A 23,507-nucleotide genomic window follows, 5' to 3' on the forward strand; every position below is an offset into this window, starting at 1 on the left:
TTCTGAAAGAGATGGGGATACCAGACCACCTGACCTGCCTCCTGAGAAATCTGTATGCAGGTCAAGAAGCAACAGAACTGGACATGGAACAACAGACTAGTTCCAAATCGGGAAAGGACTATGACAAGGCTGTATATTGTCACCCTGCTTATTTAACTTATATGCAGAGTACATCATGGCAAATGCCAGGATGGATGAAGCACAGGCTGGAATCAAGATTGCCGGGAGAAATATCAATAACCTCAGATATGCAGATGACACCACTCTTATGGCAGAAAGCGAAGAAGAACTAAAGAGCCTCTGATGAAAGTGAAAGAGGAGAGTGAAAAAGTTGGCTTAAAGCTCAACATTCAGAAAACTAAGATCATGCCATGCGGTCCCATCACTTCATGGCAAATAGATGGGGAAACAGTAGAAAGAGCGACAGATTTTATTTTGGGGGGCTCCAAAATCACTACAGATGGTAACTGCAGCCATGAAAATAAAAGACACTTACTCCTTGGAAGAAAAGTTATGATCAACCTAGACAGCATATTAACAAGCAGAGACATTACTTTGCCAACAAATGTCTGTCTAGTCAAAGCTATGGTTTTTCCATTAGTCATGTATGGATGTGAGAGTTGGACCATAAAGAAGGCTAAGCACCAAAGAATTGATGCTTTTGAACTGTGGTGTTGGAGAAGACTCTTGAGAGTCCCTTGGACTGCAAGGAGATCCAACCAGTCCATCCTAAAGGAAATCAGTCCTGGGTGTTCATTGGAAAGACTGATGCTGAAGCTGAAGCTCCAATACTTTGGCTACCTGATGCGGAGAGCTGGCTCATTTGAAAAGACCCTGATGCTGGGAAAGATTGAAGGCAGGAGAAGAAGCGGAGGACAAAAGATGAGTTGGTTGAATGGCATCACTGACTCAAAGGCTATGAGTTTGAGTAAACTCTGGGAGTTGGTGATGGACAGGGAGGCCTGGTGTGCTGCACTCCATGGGGTCGCAAAGAGTCGGACACGTCTGAGTGACTGAACTCAAGTGAATGCCACTGAATTCTATACTTAAAAATGGTTAAGACAGTAAATTTTGTTGTTTGTTGTTTAGTTGCTAAGTTGTGTCAGTCTTTCTGTGACCCCATGGACTGCAGCACACCGGGCATCTCTGTCCTCCACTGTCTCCCAGATTTCATTCAAACCCATGTCTATTGAGTCGGTGATGCCATCCAACCATCTCATCTTCTGTGTCCCCCTTCTCTTCCTACCCACAATCTTTCCCAGCATCAAGGTCTTATCCAATGAGTCGACTCTTTGAATCAGGTGGCCAAAGCATTGTCAAATTTTATGTTATGTGTATTTTACCACATTAAAAGTTTTTAATATGAGGATTAAAAACTGCTGAAGATACACACTCAAGGAAAATAGCTTGTTGTCCTGTTATTCTGTTTTAATAAAATAAGTTGAATTTATTAATAATATGGGTTTCCCTGGTGGCTCAATAGGTGAAGAGTCTGCCTGCAGTGTGGGAGAGCTGTGATTGATCCCTGGCTTGGGAAGATGTCCTGGAGGAGGAAATGGCAACCCACTCCAGTATTCTTGCCTGGAGAATCCCATGGACAGAGGAGCCTGGCGGGCTACAGTCCATGGGGTCACAGAGAGTCGGACACGACCAAGTGACTAAGACTATCACTATACACTATTAACGATATACATTAAAATGTTAATACAAGTTGAATTTGTTAATAATATATAGTAACATCTTTTGCGGTGCGTGCATTTGTGTAAAATCTAAAACCCTCAGACCTCTTCACAGAATAGCACACAGGTCAGATCTCACATCACTGAGTCAACCAAATATATCAGAGGAATGCACAGTACTTTACGGGTGGGTCAAGAAGAGCTCACTGCAGTCCTGCCACTGTGAAAATGCAGAAGCATGTGCTCAAGAGAGAGGCCGACTTAGCAGCTCGTCACAAACAGCTCTTGGGGGGAACCACACCTTCCACTCCATTGGTGAATGTGATGACCTTCAGAAGGTCCTGATGCGGAATCCAGAGCACTTGGTGTGAACCCCGCAGGATCTTCCGTGGGAGTCGGGGAGATGTCTGGGACGTGAGTGACCAACCCACCGAACACTGACGGATGGACACAGATGGCACTCGGGAGGTGGGGCCCCAGAGGGCCAGAGGGACACAGACAGATTTGGAGGACGATCCCGGAACGTGAGACCACAGTCCACCATGAAGGGCTCCCGGAGCGACTGGACAAACTGCAGAAGACAGATAGAGCGGAGGCCGCCCACAGCCCGGGACAGAAAATAGCGACACAAACCCCCCAGTTTCCCCCTGCCTCTGGGCTCCTCCAACCGCCCCAGGTCCGCAGGCTGGCTCAGCCCCGAGAAGCCACTGTTCCCAGCCTGACCGTGGCTGTTTTCGCCCCAGGTCACTGAGTGTCCGAACACGAGCCATCTCGCGCTGGGCGCAGTCTGGGCATCTGGACGCCGCCGGGCCAACAGGACACTAGAAATCACACCAGCTACTCTAACAGAAAATGTTTACGATAGGGACTGACCTGCTCCTTCCAGTGAACATTCCTCGGACTCTGCTCCCAGGGGCACCCGCCTCCGGGGGCATGGCCCAGTCTGGGGCCCCCCTCACGCCTGCCGGCCGAACCTCAGCCTTCTGGGCGGCTCACACGCACCGAGCCCACGGACAGGCAGACCAAGGCACCAGCACCTTGATGTGCAATGGAGAACACACACTCCCAGGAGACTCGAGTTCCAGGCTCACCACCCGGAAGGGTGACTTGCCCGGTTCTTCCCCGAGGCCTGCACGTGGCCACATCCCCTGCAGCCCACCCGTCCCCGCGGAGTCAGTGGGCCACTGGCTGACCTGGCGCTCGTGGGACGGAGCTTCTCCGTCACCTCCTCCCTCACTCACTCTGTCTGCGCTGGGGGATGAGCTGTGCGCCTTCCCCTCCAGGTCTGACCAGAGAGGAAAGCCCTCCCCACACGTTCTGGCTCGATCAAGACACCACGGAGTTTCCTGAGGGGGTTTGGGATGGGAATGAGAAGAGGAAAACAGTGTATTGTGGGAACTGAATTTGTGGGCAGCCCTCGCTAACTTGGGAGGAACAGACTCAGAGCAGACTAAACTGGTTAAAAGGAATTTCCTAAAATGACATTTCTTACATCCACACTATTATTGTAAAAAAAAAAAAATTCATGCCTACTACAGAAAGACCCAGGCAATGGTGAATATTAACCTCCATAATATCTGAAATTTGCTTACAGAATCTGTGATTCAGGAATGGTCTAAAAAAGCATCTTTTCCAGTCTCATGCCCCTAAATTTTCACAACACTGACACAATAGCAATAATCTCACTCCCCATCAAAAAAAAAAACAAGCAAAAAACACCATGGAAACATGATTTCTAAGGAAGATGTCAGTTGTGATCTTTCTTCCTCTCCTCTTTCCCCATGAAATTATTAATTCCCGTCTTAAGCAGGAGTTCCCCGGGCAGCCTCTGAGGGGCCTCCAATGATCGCTGTCCCTTGGCACTTACCTGCTCATATAAGCCCCTCCCCTTGCTTCCGGCTGGACCTAGTGAGGTGCCTTCAACAGATAGGAGCCAGCGCAGAGAACATGGCAGAAGTGACGGGGTGTGAGTCGCAGAAAGACCGCGGCTTCCGTCCCGGTGCCTCCTCGCTACCCTCAGGCGGCTCCCTGGGGGCAGAGGCGGCTCCCAGGCTGTAACTCAGGCCTGGAGACCAGCCCCCGTGTTGAGGGACCAAGGCCTAGAGTCCCCTGAGCAACTTCAGAAAGACTTAGTTCCTTACCAGGCAGGCCTTCAGTGAGACCACGCAGTCCTGACCACAGGCACCCAGCTCAGCTGCAGCCCCCTTACTGACTCACAGCAACTCTTAGATAGTAAATGCTCTTTTTTTTTTTACTCCAATAAGTTTTGGGGTAAATTGCTAACCATCAAAAGGTAATTAATACAGAGGGTAAAAAGCTGAGATAACAACTCCCAAATTTTGAGATGATTAGTTCTTAATGCTTATTCCTCTTTAAGCAAAAGAATAATCTTAACACCTTAAGGCAATCAAGATTGCCCAAGGAAAGAAGGCAATTGTGTACCATGTAAAAGCTCAGAGATGTGAGCTCTGAGAGCCTTCTATTCACGATTTTACCTGCACTTTTGAAATGTGGCAACTTATAGTTTCTAAAGATGATAGAAATGAAAGGCATTTCTCTACAGTTTCACTAAGGGTCCAAAGTGTTACTTAAATGAAAACATCCTGTTTCCTTTTTTGAGAGACGCTGCTGAGTGAAATGTCACAGAGGTTTGAATCAAGTACAGTGACGCCTGTGAGACTCTAAGCAACTCAGCTGGTAAAACTCAGGCAGAGGGAACACCCATCACTCTGTCCCTTCTATCCCCTCCATCCACCACTCAGCCCCTCTCTCCGTGTCACATTGAAGCTTGTGTGTCCGGTAACCATCTCTATGTAAAGTTGGACACAACACACTGATCTGCAGCTGCATGAGGTAGAAGGCTTTTCTTATTAACAACTGCAGTTTCTGGGTGTGAAATCCTGAGGCAGGCAGTATTGCTCCCAGCGGCGTGTGGACGGTGGAGGAACGACCACCCCAGAGCACAAGGCTCCTCAACATGGAAAGACAGACCTTCACGCTGGGTTGTACCAGCCCAGCTGAGCTGTCACAGTGGAGAAAAGGCATCCCCAGCCTCAGGATGCTACGTCAGCATCATCAGCATCTGCCTTTGTCTCTGGGGTCTGAGGTCAACCGAGTGAAGGGAGAAATGGGAAGTCTGGGGGAAGACACAGGCTAAACAGGAGACGCTGCCCAGCAAGGCAGAGTCAGAGCTGGACCTGCCCGTGCGGGAACCTCAGGGGTGAGCTGGGTTTTCTAACTGCACATGTGTGAGCCAGCAGCCCCCAACATCTGAGCCAGGGTAAGAGTTCTCCAAGGCTCAGACTTACAGGGAGATGCAGCGGAATCAGGAAGTTCGATCCTCAGGACAGAGGTTGATGCTGAGGGTCTGAAATCAGCCTCAGCCTCCTCCTGGTCTGTAATTGGAGCTGTGACTGCAGGTCCTGATCTCTGGAGGGTCCGCCAACTGATGGGTTATAGGCTGTCTGCATATTTGGAAGTCTATTGGGAAAGAATATATTAAAGCAAAGAAAACAACTGTTTTGAGAGATAATTGATGGAGACTAAAGACACATGGGGTGATGACGAGGAGGACCTGCCCTGGCGGGGGCCTGGGGATCAGGGGCCTAGGGATTGGGGCCTGGGGATCGGGGGCCTGGAGATCTGGGGCCTGGGGCTCGGGGGCCTGGGGATCCGGGGCCTGGGGATCGGGGCCTGGAGATCCGGGACCTAGAGATTGGGGGCCTGGGGATTGGGGGCCTGGGGATCGGGTGCCTGGGGATTGGGGGCCTGGGGATTGGGGCAGGATGGAAGAGGAGACATGCCCCGTGTAAACCCTGCAGGAATCCCGAACCCAAGCGAGATTTCTCCCGCATTCAGAGCAGGGAAGGAAAGTCAGCTGATAACCCTAGTCTGTTATTACAGTTTCACCCAGACAATAAGTCTTGTTGATTAACCCACGGGCCTTAAATAGTAAGAGACCGAATCCCTGTATTTCCTGAATTCCTCTGTTAACAGGCAAAGAACTGGCAGATCTCTGTCTCAGTTCTCTGAGGACAGTGGAGCAAGAGCGACCTTTGATTTTCGGACAATGATTCCAACGGGATCTCGCCGCGTCTTTTCCTTGATCCCAGATAAGAGAAGTGGAAACTGCTCGCTCCTCTAAATGATCTGTTGTGATTGTGAGGGGAGCGAGCTGCACCCTCGGAAAGGGGCAGGGTGGGGCGGCACCAGACAGCCCCCCTCCCCACCTCCTCCCATCTCCCATCAGCTGTCAGACGCTCTTACTATCTGGGCTCCCGTGGGGCCTTGGCCACGTGGGGCCTGGGCCCAGGACCCCCTTCACCAGCCTGTGCTCCGCCTCCCTCACACTTAGGACCCCTGGGAGTCGGCCTGAGAGCTGGACGCTGGGCTGGGAAAGGCCCGGGAAACACCGTCCCTGGTGCTGGAGCCTCGTCCCCTTTCACCAAACCAGGGGGGCAGCACAGGGAACCCGCTCCCTGCCGTGCCCTGGCCGCCTGACCCCCCGACAGGGACCCTGGACTCACAGCTCTGGAGGGACTTCCCATGTTCCCAGCCCCTCTGCCCGGGTCTGCCGCCCCTACTTCCCGGGCACCCTCGTGGCCGCTGGGCAGGGTGCACGCTGGCCTAGCTAGCACACAAGCAGAGGGTGTGAGGCTCGAGCAGGCTTCCGAGGCAGGCAGCACCATTTGCTTTCCGTCTGTGCTGAAAATAGCCTTGATGGGCCCACTGGGACCTAATGTGCTTGTCCTAAAAGGTCGCCACCAGGTCAAGAAAACCACCCCGAGGGTCCTCGCCCCGGACGACGCGTGCTGTGGCCTCCTGTCCACGAGGGGTGCCTGTGGGCACCGAGCAGAGGTGCCTCTCGGGGGCAGAGCGCTGGTCAACCCCAGGCCTTCTTTCTGATAAAGACAATCGGGCACCAGAGCTCTCACAGCCCTGAGTCCAAAACCAGAAAGGTTGAGAGTCCTTCTCCAAGACAACCTTTTATAGCATCCAGGTCAATAAAGAGATTGCTTTTTTGTTCTTGTTGTTGTTTTTTTTTTAAAGAAAGCAATGTCATGTGTTCAGGGAATTATTTCTGGGGAGCAGGAAAGCTCTGTATTGAAGATGTGTTGCCTCTGATCAGGGACAATGGTGCTTTGAACACACAGGAGCATGGGCTCTCGGGGGGACCCCTGCCCAGCCAGGCCCCAGGGGGTGGCTGGTGGGGGAGTAGACACCTCACTTCCATCCCTTCCAGGGAGGCAGGGAGATGCCAGCTGTCCATGTGCCGAGTCTGAGGGGACAGCGGCCATGGAGCCCACCGGGCACAGGACAGTGGGCCGTGGGGGGAGCAGGAGGTGGCGGAGGAGAGGGGCTGGGAGTTAGGAAATGCCGCGTGAGCAGTCTAGGGGCCGCTCAGGAGTTATTTAGGGAAGCAGATCTCCCCCTCGAGAGAAGCAGGCCGTGAACCAGGAATGAGCACCATGCCTCCAAAGAAGACTGCTGGAACTCGAGTTTCTGCAAAGCACTCTGACGCAAACAGACACAGGGAAAGAGCCTGCGGCTAACAGAGAAGCCAGCCCCGGGGGTCCAGAGCTCCTCCTCCGCTCCGGGACCCCGGTCCCTCCCAGCTCCCTGGGGTCAGCACCCACCTCCTCCTTGGGAAAGGACTCGGGAAGAAACACAGCGCCCCCACTCCCGGGCCGGCCCGGGGAGCCCGGCCCCTCACTGTACCCGGGGACAGGGACCCGGCTTCACCCGCCCAGCACCTGTAGCCCTGAGCCCCCCAGCCTCGCCTCCCAGCCCTGCTCCAAGGTCACCCCGTGCTTCCCCACTCTGCCCATACGCCCCAGCACCTCCCCTGGGCCTGCGTCACCAGGCTCTGGTTTCAGCCCTGCTGGGCAATTCCCTCTACAGATGTGGACAGGTCCCTTCCTTCTCGGTGAGTCAAGAATGCCGTGGACTCACCGACATGGCAGGGAAGATGTAATGAACTTTCTTCTCCTTCAATCACACTTTTCTGTCTGTCTTTTCTTCATGGTAGGTGAGCTCCTCAGCATTGCCCTACTTTTTCTGTGTTTTTCTTTTCCCCCCAGCAAATGTTTTAAGTCTAAAAGAACGCTTTCTCCTCCCTCAATTAGTCCTTCTTCATTCCATCCCATTTAGTTATGCCTTTGGTGCCACATTTCCTCAAATCTCTCTCAAGGCCTCATCTGTTCCCTGAGCCCATCTGCTTCTCTGAGGTCACTGTTTGGTTTTCTTTCCAGGAAAGGACAGAAAGCTGAGTGCAAACTGGCTCCCCCTCCGTCAGGGAATTCACTGCTCACAGAGGACACCTCCAGGGTGGGCCAGCTTCAGACAGTCCTCCTCCACGTCTTCTCTCCAGAGGTTTTCAAACATCCGTCCCTGGTCTGCCCTGTGGAACAGGGCAGACGAGTCTCCTGAAGTGCAGTTCGATCCCGGTCCTTCTCCTCGAATCTTCGGTGTCTCCCTGCCTGTATCACACTTCCTAATTCCTCATCCTCACCTACTCACCACCTGTGGCCTTGGGGTGTGAACACCGCTCAGAGTCTACACGGCTGCTCCCAATCAGATTCAAGCTCCGTCAGTGCAGCCTTTGCGGGCTCCCTGCACCCCTGAGCACGATCAAGGCCAAGGCTGATCACCACGACGAAACTATTCCTCCCAAAGCCTCCACCTTTGGGTCATGGGGTGGGACAGACCCTGGAACCCTGGTGGGCTTCTTCCCCAGTCCAGCACGCGAGAAAACGGAGCTAGAACTTCTGGTGGAACTTTAGTTAACTTGGGGAAAAGCTCTCCTATCATAAACGGACTCAATTCTCCCAAACTCGGGGGAATTTCCACATGGTTGCTTGCCTAGGGTGAGAATGTATAACCTGCTGCAGACAGGACCCCTGGGAATCTCAACAGCTACTTCCCCGGGGAGCCGGGTCAGTGCCGAGGTTGGGCACAGTCGGCGCCAGCTGCCCTCACTGGAGAACCACCTCGTGCCTGGCTGGATTTTACACACAGGGGGCAGGACCTCCGTGAGCAGAGAGACGGGGACCCGCAGGAGGGACGCACAGGAGGAGGGACGAGGTCTCATCAGAGAGAACGTTTACCAAGCTCAAGTAGGTGCTGGCTTCCCCGGCGGCTCAGCGGTACACAATGCACCCGCAGGTGCAGGAGACGTGGCTTGGATCTCTGATTCAGGAAGATCCCACATGCCGAAGGGCTACCAAGCCCAAGGGCTACAAGTACGGAGGCTGTGCTCTAGGGCCCGAGAGTTGTAACCACTGAGCCCGTGCTCTGCGGTAAGAGAAGCCACCGCGGGGAGGAGCTTGAGCTCGGCAACTAGAGAGAAGCCCTCGCGCGCCACAACCAGTGAAAAGCCCTCGCCGCAGTGAAGACCCAGCAGAGCGAAAAACAGATAAATAAAAATAAACGTTAAAGGAAACAGAGTGCAGTTCTCGGTGCCGGCACGAGGGCCTTTTGATCAGCCATCAGAGTGCGGCCTTTCACCCCAGCTCCCTGTGTCTGCTGCTGCAGCCCCTGCCCACCATGGTCACCACATGCAGCACACAAGCGCCCAGGAAATGTTGGGTAACGGCAAAGGAATCTCTCAAGTGTGGCAAAACAGCGTGAAACTCTAGGAACTGCGTACATTTGGAGGTCTTTTCCACAAGTGAGTTTATTATTCATTAGAATAAATTTTTGGATCATTGCCATCAGTACATAAAGGCATAATTTTTTTTACCATAAATATTAATTCTATAGGATTTAGTTCATATTATAAACCTTGGCTGAGCAACTACCAGCACAAACAGCTAACAAAATAGTAAGTGTGGAGAATAAAACTGCAAACAAAAAGACAATCAAGTGGGAGACATTGCTTTTAAAATCATAACACGACAAACATGTAGTATGCTCTACCCTCCTATCCATGCATTGTGCACCCTTGGATTCAGCCAGCCGACTGTGGATTAAAAATACTAAAAAAAAAATTCCAGAAAGTTCCCAAAATGAAAACTTGGATTTGCAGAGTGTTGGCAGCTATTTACATCGCATTTACATTGTATTATTATGAGTAACCTAGAGGTGACGTAAAGTATACGGCAGGACGCGTGTAGGTTATATGCAACTCTTACACCATTTTACACAACAGATTTGAGCATCCACCAACTTTGGTGTGAGCAGGGGTTGTGGAAACAATCTCCTACAGAGATGGAGAGATGATATAAATATTTTCACCTAGACTTGCCATCTAAGACAATGCAAACCTAGAAAATCTGAGACAACATGCAGGACAGAGCCAAAAAGAGACTGAAAAAGTAACACGGGACACTCTGCAACCCGCATGCTGGCCAAGCTTCTCCAGCAGAAAATCAGAAACGCTCCAGCCTCGGGGCACTCTCCTCCTGTCCCTAATTACGGGAGGCTCGTCTGGGCCGACTCAGCAGTTCTGGAACCAGGAGTGTTCTCCCCTGTCGGTTACTTGTCTCCTCTGTCTCTTCTTACCTGTCGCTGCTCTAAGTCTTTGTTCCACAGTTAAGACTAAAGACAGGAGGGGAGTGAAAGAGAAAAGCCAGAAGTGAGCACAGAGCAAGAACACAAGAATCTGCAGGGTTCCCAGGTGGCTCAGCGGAAAGGAAGCCGCCTGCCACTGCAGGAGACCTGGGTTCAGGCCCTGGGTCAGGAAGACCCCCTGGAGAAGGAAATGACTTCCCAGGTGGCTCGGCGGAAAGGAAACCGCCTGCCAGTGCAGGAGACCTGGGCTCAGGCCCTGGGTCAGGACCTGGCAGCCCACTCCAGTCCTCTTGCCTGGAGAATCCCATGGACCGGGGAGCCTGGCGGGCTACAGTCCCTGGGGTCACAGAGAGTCAGACATGGCTTACAACAGCAGTTGTCTACTGACTAACACAACAACAAAATAATCTATTCCATGAAATAGCTACCAGATTCAGAGAAACCGGAAGATGTACAAGCAACACTCTGCAGCTCACGGTCCTGCAGTTGAAAGAATCGTCTGAGGACAAGAAATAGGCACCACATTCCAAGACAAGAAGATTCCGTGGGCCCGCATGCTGGACTTCCGCCGACCCTAACACAAAGGACCCTCTTTGCCCAGCAGAGCGAGGTGCGCCTGGCAGCCTGGGCAGCAGTGGTGTACGCCGAGTCCTTGCCCCATGGAAGCCAGGCCCCCGTCCAGGCTCTGTCCTGATGCAGGCGCCAAGCCCCCATCAAGCTGCCCGTCCCCCGCCTGGCGGGGCTAAGCTCAATTCCTCGCTCACACCTGCCCCCTGGCGCTGCCCTGGCCTTCTTGCTGCTGTTTACACCTGGGCTCCTGGGCACCCAAGAGGGACCCATCCTGCATGGCGCCCGGCCCCTCCTCATGAGACTCCAGGTCGCGGCTGCTCAGCTTCTGCTCCAGGGTTGCTCCTTTGTCCCAGAGACAAAAGTTCCATCCTGACCCCCAGGAGCTGGGGACACCCACCACCGCTCCAGGGCCCCTGGCTAGAGGTCCCGGGAAGGACTCTGCACCCACTTCCTGCTGCGTGCCTCTCGCCCCACCAGGCCATTCTCTCAGGTTGGGGCTCAGGTTTAAATCTTAGATGATAAATAAGACCATAGAAGAAAAGTGGCCTATGCAGTGTACTGTTTAATTATGAGATTCTGCTCATCCTTAAGTAAAGTTCTAAGCGCTTTCAGATGTTGACGTACGTGTAACCTGTGGGCTATTTACCCCCGGAATACGTTCCAGAGTAAACCTCCACTGAACAAACACAGGCAATGAAGTGTGCAGCCTCTCCTCTTCCTTCAGTAACGAGCTGGAGAACATAAAAGCACGATTAAACGTAAAGCGCATCACCACCTCGTCCTTCTTTCAGCTCCGTTAATTTAATGACGCACTGTGGCCGAGAGGCTGCCGGACGACCATGAGCATCGCTGCCCACGGCTGACCCTCAGCTCATGCCATCAGAGCCAGCGCATCATCTCCCCTCCGCTGGAGCACAGGGCTCTGCAGCCCCCCACCCGAATGCCGGCCCTGCATGGACGAGGCCAGGAGAGCCGGCGACAGCGGGCAGGGAAGGCGGGCTCTGGAGGCGGGGCCAGAGCACAGGGCCTTGGGGCTCCCCCGGAGTCTGTCTCAGCGAGAGAGAGAGAAATGGGCTCAGTGATCAGCTGGGGAATAAACGGAACCCCGAGATTAAGCCAGGTGGGGCACGCTGAGAAAAACAGAGTTGACATGAAAGACACCGGGGTCGTTTGACACCTACAACAAGATACTCTATCAGACGTTCCGAAGTGAAATCAGAAACCAGAAATAAGCCCCTTTGTGGGTCTGTCCTCAGAATGTTCTTTGACCTTCTACTTCAAGAAGAAACACAGCTGTGGTTCCACCCTGTCCTAAGACTCGGCCTTCCGTAACCGACGCTCCTGAAAGGACTTTATCGGGCGCTTTCTTTCTTTGCTGCACGGCAAGGCATGTGGGATCTTAGTTCCCGGACCTGCGATGGAACACATGCCCCCTGCAGTGGACGCCAGACTCCCAACCACTGGACCCCGGGGAAGTCCCTTCTATTGTGGGCTTTAGAGCCACATGGCTCTATTTAAAATGTGAACAGATAAATGAGAAAATTCAATGAGGGATCAGGGGGAAGGAAGGCCTGGCGGTGGGTGGACATCCGGCCCAGCCGCTGGTCTGACGAGGCCGGCCCTGAGGTCATTGAGCGGCCCTCCTGCAGAGGGGCCCCCCTGCTCACTGCAGCCCCGTGTCCCTCACCTGCTGGGGGCTCCCTGAGGGCCTCTGTTGGCACCAGCCTCGCAGGTGAGGCTGAACACAGAAGCCAGCACATCCCCCGCCACCACTAACACCGTCAGTCAGTCATGCCGCTCAGTCGTGTCCAACTCTGTGCGACCCCGTGGACTGCAGCACGCCAGGCCTCCTGTCCATCACCAGCTCCCGGAGGTTCCTCAAACTCATGTCCATCGAGTCGGTGATGCCACCGTGTCTCTACACAAATACACTACTGCAGATCACGGTCTAGAGCCTCAGGGGTTTCCATGTACAAATCCTTTTAATTAGGAGAAAGCACTGACAAAGCAGGAAGGGTAACACCATGCTCCAGATCCAGCAAGGGGTGAACAGGGAACAGACATCCACTCACAGAGTCCGTCACAATCTACAGTCCTGGCTCCCTGAGCTCCAGAGATGGGAAGCGCTACAAACTGTCTCAGTGTTAATGATTATTGAATTTACCATGGTAGCTAGGAAGGTAAAGAATCTGCCTGAAATGCAGGAGAGCCCGGTTCGATCCCTGGGTCGTGAAGATCCTCTGGAGGAGGGCATGGCAACCCACTCCAGTATTCTTGCCTGGGAAAACTCATGGACAGAGGAGCCTCATGGGCTACAGTCCACGGGGTCACAAACAGTCAGATACGACTGAGCAACTAACACTTTCACAATGACTTAAGGGGCTTCCAAGGTGGCGCTAGTGCTAAAGAACCCACCTGCTAATGCAGGGGATGCAAGAAACATGGGTTCGATCCCTGGGTCGGGAAGATCCCTGGGACAAAGGCATGGCAACCGACTCCGATACTCTTGGCTGGAGAATCCCATGGGGCCACGTGATGGCGAGTTTCATTTGTGATAAATCGGTGATTCATCAAAGGATGACCCAGGACGAACACACTTCCCTCCATCCATCAATAAAGGTCCTTTTCCAGGCAGTGGGTCCCTGTCAGGAAAATCACTGTCTAAGCAGAAATGCCCCAGAGGGTCTGCGACTGAGAACCACAGAAGGAGAATGCATCCCGGAACCTCGAACCTTCAGGGACAGAGAGACCCAGAGCTCAGATGGGGTAGCAGGCCCCCAACCCCTGCTAGCCACCAGCTGCCAGGCTGTGGGGGAGCAAGCCGGCGCGGGACGAACTAGGAGCTGTCTGGGGAGTGCCGGCCGCAACATGGCCTCTGAGGGTCTGCCCTCAGACTGACCTCAGGGTCCAGACACAGACGGGTCCCCTCTTTCCCACAAGCTCCTCCTGCACTTAGGCCTGGAGCCCACTGGGCAGGGTTCCCAGCCAAGGCTGCTGGAGCCTGAGTTTTGCATGAGCAGCCCCCACACATCCTGCAAGGGCCTCACGGGATGGGTGAGCCCACTGTGTGGGACCGCGGGCCAGGGAACCATCCAGGCAGAGCTGGGGTCCCATTGCTCCCTGCCCCAAAGGGCCCAGTGACCCCACCGGGCACCTCCGTCCCCCAGGAAGCCGTATCTCCAGCCCTCCTCAGCTTCACCTCCCATCGCGAACATTTATCCAACACGTTCTCTCCAAACAGCTCCATCGGTTTCCCCAGAGGGGTCCTAGGGGAGAGGAGACGTCGGCGTGGGGCAGAGGCCCCCGCCCCACAGGGCCTGCTGCTCAGCCCCTGGGAAGATGCCCACGGAGGCTTTAACGCACGGACAGGAAGACAGGGGACCCCGAGGGCCACAGAGGTGATGGTGCCCTGGTCACCGCCACCATATGCTCCTGCCCCTCCTCCCTCCCTGCTAAGGCCAGAGAGGAGAGACCCCAGCCCCGTCTCCCCCCTGTCCTCAGCACACAGCCTGGCCTCCACGTACAGACCCAGGCACACCCACGGCCCCTGGTGCCCCAGCCTGCCTCCTCCTGTGCTCCTGCCTGCTCCCCACTGGCCCGTCCCCGTTTCTTCCGTGAGACACACCACTTCTTCCAGGAAGTCTGCCTGGACTGCCGGAGACTCTGCGTCTCTCGTCTGTGTTTCCACCACGTCTACATCGAGTGGGGAAGGACCGAGAGGCCGCTGCAGGTCACCTCTCAGGGCAGCCCTTCCCTGCGCTGCTGGAACAACCCACGTAGAAGGGAGACAGCCGGCCACGACTCCGCACCACCGGCCCGCCTGTGCACCGCTGCTCGAGGAGAGAGAAAGGGCAGTGCAGCCACTCGCCCCTCCCCTCCCCAACCCCGCAGCCGGCTCTGACACTGTGAAGGCCTCCATCACGACAGCCCTGTCCACTGGGCATCTGGGGGAGCCGTAGCAGGGTGGCCAGGGCCCCAGTCTTATCTCAGCGGAGCCCGACCTCAGGCTGAGAGGCGGGTGCACTCTTCACACCTGGCTCTCAGACGAGGGCCATGACACTGTGGACCCCACCGCACAGCCACATGCTCAGCAGTTTACCCAGTGTAAGCTACTCTTACGGAGGGTAACTCGGGGTTCTTGACAGACCATTCCTGAAAGCCCAGTAGCCCTGTCCCGACCTGGGCATGCCCCCTGCAGCTGCGTGTGTCAGGGCCAGACTCTCAGAGGCCGTGGGATTTCCTGCCTCTAAACTGAAAAGATGGAGGTGGTTTAGAGGGAGTTTCCCAAAAACTTTGATAAAACTGCTGATGTCCAGCTGACGTTACTGTGTTTGTTTTCCCGGGGAGCTAGTTTGCAGGATTGTTTGATTTGCATGAAGCCCAATCACTTTTATTTGCTCAGATGTGGCTTCTCAGACTTTGATTTTCTGTGCTAAGAAGCGAACACAGCACACTCACAGAAACTAAATCTGGGATTGTTGGAAGAGGGCAAGCAGCGTCTTAGCACGCGGCAGGAGGCTCTCGACGCCGCCCGGCGCGAAAGACTGTCCGGGTCTGTGTGAGCGCAGCCGCGAAACCGTGTTCGCTAGCAACATCTTGGAGTGTGGACTGCATGTGTGCTCACCACCAAGGATGCCAGCCTGCACCCGAGGGTCCCGTTAGTGGGAGGGGTTCATCCCTGGTCCAGACCTCCCAGCTTGGGATGAGCCAGTGGGGGGGATGGGTGTGGGGGGATGGAAGGAGGTGGTGGGGGGACTGAACATGAGAGGAGGACGTGGACACGAGAGGAGGACGTGGACCTGGGCTGAGGAGGGAGGGTGTGCTGGGTGGAGGGGTGATCCCTCTCCTTCTCTGCCCGCCCTTCTGAGCCACGGTGTCTCCCTGCTCCCCAGGGCTGTGCGCCAGGGCGTCTGGGGGTGGGAAGGACCCTGAATCTGCTGGAGCCGCTGCACTGGGGGGACCTGGGGCCAGCCCGGGGCAGGCTGCGCCCTCCCCCCATGGTCCCTGCCAGGACACCGCATTCCCACTGGCGAGCCTCGCCCCTGCGGAGGGCAGGGCCTCCTGGAGAGGCTGGCGGTGACCCCTGGTCCTAAGTCAGTGCTCGGGGATCCCCACCACGCCCACTCGTAGCTGCTCAGCAACGGGCAGAAGTGATTATTCACCACTGGGTTTTGAGGGAAGAAAATTGGCTGATCGAGGGGCAGGTGGTGACATGGCACCTGGGCGGGGGTGGGGGGGTGCAGGAGAGGCTGGCAGAGTACAGCTGGGTGGCACAGGAAATGCCCGGGTCAGCTGCCCGAAACGATCCCGTACTCGAGGTGAGCTTGGGAACGAGCTTACAGCCACCGACACACTCGCCTCGGTTTCCTTATCTGTGAAACGGGAGAGTAATTGTGCAGCCCTCCTGAGAATTAGGAGGAATAGACGAATCATCATGTGGAATGCAGTCAGGACAGTGCCTGGCGCACGGCTAATACCTGTCTTTTAAGTGAGGAATCAGAATTTTAGATCTCTGAGCAACAAGGATTTACTGTATAACACAGGGATTTATACCTGATATGTCATAATAACCTAAAATGGAATATAATCTGCGAAAACCCCAATTTGATTTTATGTAGCCCTGGAACTAACAATATTCTAAATCAACTATCCATCAATTCAAAAAAAGAACCTCGGGTTTTACCTCAACTTCACTTTGCAGATACAAAATCTAAGGTCCAAAGAGACTAACTGGCTCTGCTAACATCACAGAGTCAGTGAGTTAGGGCGAGACCTGGGGTGAAGGCGTCAGATACGACTGAGCAACTAACACTTTCACAATGACTTAAGGGGCTTCCAAGGAGGTGCTAGTGGTAAAGAACCCACCTGCCAGTGCAGGTAGATGTAAGAGACTCGGGTTTGATCCCTGGCTCGGGAAGATCCCCTGGAGGAGGGCATGGCAGCCCACTCCAGTGTTCTTGCCTGGAGAATCCCCATGGACAGAGGAGCCTGGCGGGCTGCAGTCCACAGGGTTGCCAAGAGTCGGACACGACCAAAGCTACTTAGCACACAGCAGCACGTGCTGGGGTGAGAACGTATTTGTCACGAAAGCAGCAAGAGAGAGGTTGGAAGTGAAACGCGGGGAGGGCGTGGACCAGCACGGGGATCAGGGGTCCAGGGAGTGTGAGCTGTGGGTCCCCACTGCACACCTGCATGGACACAGCTGCACACACCTGCACACCCACGCACACATGAGTCCCAGGAAGTCACAGTCATCGACAGAACCTGGGCCTGAGGAAGCAGCTAAGGGCTCATGATGCAGAGGGAAGCCCTTCGAGGTGGAGGCCAAAGGCCGAGGAAGATGCCCCGACCTGCCAGGCGGACAGAGATGTGTGGTGTGAAGGGCAAGGACGTCACTGGTCTTGCCACTCCAGGAAGGAGGGACCCCAGGCCAAGCACCCAGTCCAGCCCCTGGGACAGCCCCGGGGGTCCTGAGGGCACCCTGTCCCCCCGCAGACCCCGACCTCCTGCACAGAGAGTGCCCACCTCCCCAGGCCCAGACCCTTCCCGCCCCCTCCTCTGCATGTCTTCCTGAAGAAGAGCTCGCGGGTCGGGGAGCTAAGGCTCTGGGAACACCGAGGAGGCCCCCGTGGGCGCCAGTGCCTCCAGACACCGCCGCGCACTGTCACTCCCCATCGCCAGCTCAGGGTGCAATTCCCCAGCATTCACGGGGCTCAGCTCTTTCTGAGCAGACAGGACCCCTCTGCCCACGGGGCAGCATCTCCCAGCATCCGGTGGCTCACACTCCCAGCACCCTCGATCCCTGTTTCTCCAAGAAGCAGCTGCCAGACGGGCTGCTGCTCACCTCGGCTGTTCCTGTCCAATGACCCACGTTTCCTGAGAAGGGGGCTCTGCCCGGCCGGCCTCCACGGGGGTGTCAGGATGGAGACGAGAGCTTCAGGTGAGCAGACGCAGCTCTCACCTTCTTCGGTCCTAACGCCCGGAACCACTGCAAGGGAAGCCGGCTCCACCTGAGGGCAGCATCTTCCTCTGTGCCCCTCACAAGACCTGCCGGCATCAGAGCCATCCCCAGACTCCACTCCGGGCAGAAAGGCGGCCATTCCTAAGGCTTCATGCCACAAACCCGCTGGTCTCCCCACCCCGGTCCCTCCCGCCTCCGTGTGCATTTACACCATCTCTCCTGCTGCAGGAGGAGTGGTTCCCCTTCTGCAAACAGAACTCACACCTGAATTCAGAGGAAGAGACGCTCAGACTTGGGCGCCTGGGGTTGAGAACAGAGATTGTGAGGTTTTCAGGGAAATCTCCGACTCAGACCTCCGACACAGACTGCATGCGTCCCCTCCGTCTGATGAGGAAAAGGGCAACACAAATGGGAGCCGTGGGAACACCCACCCCCCGTCTACTTGGATGAGCAGGTAAAGCAGAGGATGCAGAGGAGGCTGAGGCCGGCCAGCGTCACGGCAGTTCCCCAGGGCGCCTCCCGGGCAGGCCCTTCCCGCTGTGCCCTCGCCCCCCAGACCCTTCGGGAGAGCTGCGGGTGGCAGATACGACCGCTTCAGCTGCTAGGAGCCACGTGCATTCCCTTATCCCCATATTCTTGGGGGCTAAAAGGCGTCGGACAACATCCAACAGCCATTTTTAAAACCTGAAGCACACTTGATTTACAATATTACCTCAGTTTCAGACACACGGCACTGTTTTTCAGCTATACATACATATGTGTTTATTCTTCGTCAGATTTTTTTCCCTTGTAGGTTATCACGAAATCCTGAGTGGAGTTCCCTGTGCCATACAATAGATCTTTGTTGTTATCTACCTTATATATGTGCTCAGTCGCTCAGTCATGTTTGACTCTTTGTGACCGCCAGGCACTTCTGTCCATGGGATTCTCCAGGCAAGAATACTGGAGTGGGTTGCCACGCCCTCCTCCAGGGGATCTTCCTGACCGAGGGATCGAACCCAGGTCTTCTGCATTGCAGGCAGGTTCTTCACCAGCTGAGCTGCCAGGGAAGCCCATCTTATATATAGTAGTGTGTGTATGTTATAGGCTTCCCAGGAGGCTCAGTGATAAAACACCCGCCTGCCAATGCAGGAGACACAAGAGATGCTGGTTCAATCCCTGGGTCAGGAAGATCCCCTGGAGAAGGGAATGGCAACCCACTGCAGTATTCTTGCCTGGGAAATCCCATGGACAGAGGAGCTTGGCGGGCTACAGTCCATGGGGTCACAAAGAGTCAGACACAACTGAGCAACTGAGCACAGCACCGATATTAATCCCAACCTCCTAATTTATCCCCCTCTGCTCCTTTCCCCTTCGATAGCTGCAAGCTTGTTTTCCATGTCTGTAGGTCTGTTTTATAAATCAGTTCAGTTCAGTTCAGTCGCTCAGTCGTGTCCGACTCTTTGCGACCCCATGAATCGCAGCACACCAGGCCTCCCTGTCCATCACTAACTCCCGGAGTTCACTCAGACTCATGTCCATCGAGTCGGTGATGCCATCCAGCCATCTCATCCTCTGTCGTCCCCTTCTCCTCCTGCCCCCAATCCCTCCCAGCATCAGAGTCTTTTTCAATGAGTCAACTCTTCGCATGAGGTGGCCAAAGTACTGGAGTTTCAGCTTTAGCATCATTCCTTCCAATGAACACCCAGGACTGATCTCCTTTAGGATGGACTGGTTGGATCTCCTTGCAGTCCAAGGGACTCTCAAGAATCTTCTCCAACACCACAGTTCAAAAGCATCAATTCTTCAGCGCTCAGCCTTCTTCACAGTCCAACTCTCACATCCATACATGTTTTATAAATAAGTTCATTTAAATAAGCTCCCCGCATAATTCCTAAACACATATTTGGTACCTCTAAAGGAACCCTCCACTCATAGCTCAGGGAGCTGGTACCTTCCAGGCCCTCACTGCCAGGGGCTGAGCCCAGGCCCCGGGCAGGGTGCTGGGACGGTGGGTGTCCACCTGCTCTGGAGGACGCCCCCTGCTGCAGAGAGAGGTGGTGACCGGGGAAGCCACTGCCAAGTTGGTCCTGAGCCTCCAGGCTGACTGACGGGCAGTTGGGGCGGGACCACCAGCACCTCTGCAGCCCTGGTCCGGCTGGCAGAGCCTGGAGTCCTGAGCACGTCCCTCTCTGGGTCTCGGGAGGTCCCCAGTCCAGGGAAGGCCCGAGTGGAGGGGGAGGATAAAGGTGAGACACCGGACAGCCCTGCCCCACGCACCCAACGGCCCGGGTCAGGGACCCCTCCCGCCCGTGGTCACCTCACACCCTGGGCCTGTCATCAGCTCCATCGCTGGCAGCCCTGCCCGGAGGCTGTCACGCACGTTCAGGAAGCATCTAGAGCAGAGCCTCGCTCTTCCCCGGGTCTGCTCCGGGATGTGGCCCACCCCAGCCACAGGGCTAACGTGCAGACAGATCCGCTGGCGCAGAAGGCCACCGGGGCCCCGGTGTGTGGGGAAAGCAGACGCTGACGAGCCCGGATGCTGTATTATGTGGTGACGGCCATGGACGGCTCTGACGGCCTCAGACCCTCTAAAGACAGACACCTGCCCAGCGTCAGTGGCACAGGCAGCCCGGCGCCCCACCCCTGGAGGCAGTGTCACTGGGCGTGTGGGCATGGCTCCCCTCTCTGTGGGAGGTGGGGGCTTGTCACTGGGGCTGGGCTGCCTGGGCAGGGGTGGGGGGTGGTCTCTGCCCTGCAGTTTCCCTGTGTGAGCTGCACTCTGGTTTCACCACCATCTGGGTAACTGAGCAACTCACCTCCTCTGGAGAAACCTCCACCTTTTCATCTGTAAAATGGGAGCATAGGCCCTACAGAGCAGACACTGCTCCTTTCCACGGCCAGTCCTCATCTCGGACGTGTGAAGACACACTACACGTGGTGTGGGGAGACACGAGCGGCCCTTTCCCTGCTCTCTGAACATTCCTGCTGTGGACGGATGCTCACAAGCCTTCCCACTTGACTTGCCCATCTCCGTGGCTGTGTTTTATAAAGAACGTTAGTTGAAAACATTAAATAGGGGTTCACTTGGTTATAAATAGTGTTCAGTATCGATGATTATCAACAGCATCGTTTATGTGTTTTCTTGGTGGCTTTACACATAATAAGATCCAGGCATCGCCAGTGGGAAGCCTGTCGTCTGTCGTGATAGGCGTGTATGCAGCTCTGACATGTGACAGTCATGTGTGTTTTGCGTTTTGCGTGCTAAGTCATGTCTGACTCTTTGCGACCCCATGGACAGTAGCCTACCAGGCTCCTCTGTCCATGAGATTTCCCAGGCAAGAATACTGGAGTGGGTGGTCATTTCCTTCTCTGGGGATCTCTCTGACCCAGGGATTGAACCTGCATCTCCTGCATGGACAGGTGGATTCATTACCGCTGAGCCACCAGGGAAGTCCTTATTCACAGATTAGAAGAGCAAGAACCACGGGAGGCGGGGAGGAAGCCGCCCAGGCCACCATGGGAGGCGGGGAGGAAGCCGCCCAGGCCACCACGGGAGGCGGGGAGGAAGCTGCCCAGGCCACAGGATCCTGCAGCATTCAAGATGCTCCAGGAAGCTGTGCTGACCAGTGAAACCATCCCCTTTATCTGGGACCGTAACAGGACAGAGAACCACAAATGAGCCGAGAAGCACTTACAGCAAACGACATGTGAGAGGAGGAACTGGAGAGGCAGGTGTGAGGGTCCTGGAGACCAAGTCCCCAGACCAGGCCCAGACCAGCCGACAGTTACCCCCCAGGACCTGCCGTCTTAGGGAAGGGAGCGCAGGGAGGAGAGGAGAAAAGTAGGATAAAACAGGAAAGTGGAGAGAAGTACGGGAGAAACAGAGAAGTGAACACAGCTCCCCCGACCAGATGCTCAAGCTCCAGACAGACTGAAGTCACCCTCACTGGAGTGACACCAGGGGACGCCCCCTGCAAGCACGCAGCCCGGGAGCAGGCACACAGGAGCACCCGGGCATGAGCGAGGTTTGCGAACAAGATCAAGCAATGGGACAGAGGGCGAACGCTCCACAGGACGGGCGCTCCGGCGAGGGAAGGTGGAAAGGCAAGCAGAAATAACGGGGAATGAGACTGGGCCCAAACGGAGATAAAATGAGAAAAGTGACTGTTTCAGAAATCAGGCTCTCAGTTTCATATCAGATAAAATAAGAAGAGGTGGCAAAAAGGCTTACAAACGTCATGCATGCCTTTGAAAATCCATCACCCTAAGTGACCGGCCGGTTTGGCTCCCAAATAGGACTGGACATCGTTTTGAAAAGAGAGCTGTGGCCCCTCCCGAGGGCTCCTTCATGACGCAAGCCGGGGTACTTACTAGCAATGCCCCGTAGGCTCTGGAGAAGGCTTGCCGCAGGCGGGAGAGCATGTCCCCTCTTGGGAAGGGAGGTCAGCTGTGCTGGGGAGCCACGCAGCCTTCCCCTCAGGCATGTAGGCTCTGACTCCTCCACGTGGCAGAGTGAACCTCCAAGAGACGTTTGTAAACATTCAGGCCGGTTCTCGGCGGGCATCACCCCAAAGATGGGGGGGTAGCGAGGGCATGGCCCTGCTTCCTCAGGGCAAGAGTAAGTCAGAACCGCGTTTAGTAACTGACTTAATCAAGCGCCCTGGGGTCATTTGCTTAATATAGGGCCTGCTCTTTCCACGGGGTGGCCAGCTCGCCAAGGCTGGCCACCTGCTCTGCTGCCAGCCTGTCCGTCCTGAGCGAGCCACTGGCGTGCAGCCAAGGGGGCGGGCAGCTCGGGGCGGTGGGCACTGGTCCCACCACCACATCCAGTGTCCTGGTCCGTCCTCTCACCCGGGAGGCTGCAAAGCGGCTGCTAAGAAAGGGATTTTTAAAGTCGCTGTTGATACTGTTTCTAGGCATCTTTTTCTTGGAGACGCTGCTCTTGTCATTTTGAAACCGACCTCCTTGCACCCTGGGGAGCGCCTCCCCCGAAGAAATGTAACACGGCGAGGACTCAGCCAGGAGGCCACACAGCTCGACCACGAAGCCATGGAGGATTCCCTGTTCCTCGCATCCAGGCTGCCCTCCTGAGTCTCCGAGAGCACAGCCTCTCTCCAGATCTGTGGCCACAAGCATCTAATTGTTCACAAAGCATCCCCAGCAGTTTTGTAACGATATGGTTTAAAAAAAACCAAACCTACACCATTAGCATCGCACCCACCGCCTTGGACGGGACACGGTGGGCTAACTCCACCTCACGGCGTTCTGCTTCCTGGTTAGCACAGCATGTCCAGCAGTTTGAAATCTCAGCCACAGCCACTGTGCTTTGCCAAGAACAGCTTAATCGGTGCAGCACTTTCAGGAGAAAGCAGCAAAATAAAAGCAATTTGAGAGGGAGGGGACATATGTATACCTATGGCTGATTCCTGTTGGTGTTTGGCAGAAACCAACATGATTCTGTAATGCAATTATCCTTCAGTTAAAAAATAAAGAAATTTAAAAGAAACAATAAGGGAATTCATACAATAATTGCTCTGATGCCGTGGTGAGGGATTTGTGTCACTCCCCTGGGTGTCTGCTTCCAGCCTTCCCCACCTGCTCTTTCCCAAACTTCCCTGGGAAAGCCACTGGGGGGAGCAGACTGGAATTTTTTTTTTAGGTCAAGCTGTGTGCCCTGTTGGATCTAGCTCCCCCAGCAAGGGTCAAACCTGCGCCCCCTGCATTGGGAGCACAGAGTCTTAACCACTGGATCATCGGGGAAGTCCCCAGATAGGAGTTTCAGAAACAATTCTCTCTTTTCCTTC

At 55.0% G+C, this 23,507-nt stretch overlaps 1 protein-coding gene across 3 annotated transcripts in view; it reads right to left on the reverse strand.

The window, feature by feature from the left end:
* The window catches only part of RPS6KA2 (ribosomal protein S6 kinase A2), a 328,370-nt gene that overhangs the window by 199,842 nt on the left and 105,021 nt on the right, over positions 1-23,507 (reverse strand). The window contains exon 1 of one of the 3 annotated variants that reach the window (XM_070377019.1): positions 22,075-22,299. The exons of the other annotated variants lie outside the window; for them this stretch is intronic. Within the exon in view, the coding sequence (XP_070233120.1) occupies positions 22,075-22,125 (51 nt within the window). The 5' untranslated portion in view covers positions 22,126-22,299. Of the gene's footprint in view, positions 1-22,074; positions 22,300-23,507 lie in introns of those variants that run through there. 3 annotated transcript variants of the gene reach the window in all.

Source organism: Bos mutus, chromosome 9 (assembly GCF_027580195.1).
Source record: "Bos mutus isolate GX-2022 chromosome 9, NWIPB_WYAK_1.1, whole genome shotgun sequence".
NCBI classification, from domain to species: domain Eukaryota; kingdom Metazoa; phylum Chordata; class Mammalia; order Artiodactyla; family Bovidae; genus Bos; species Bos mutus.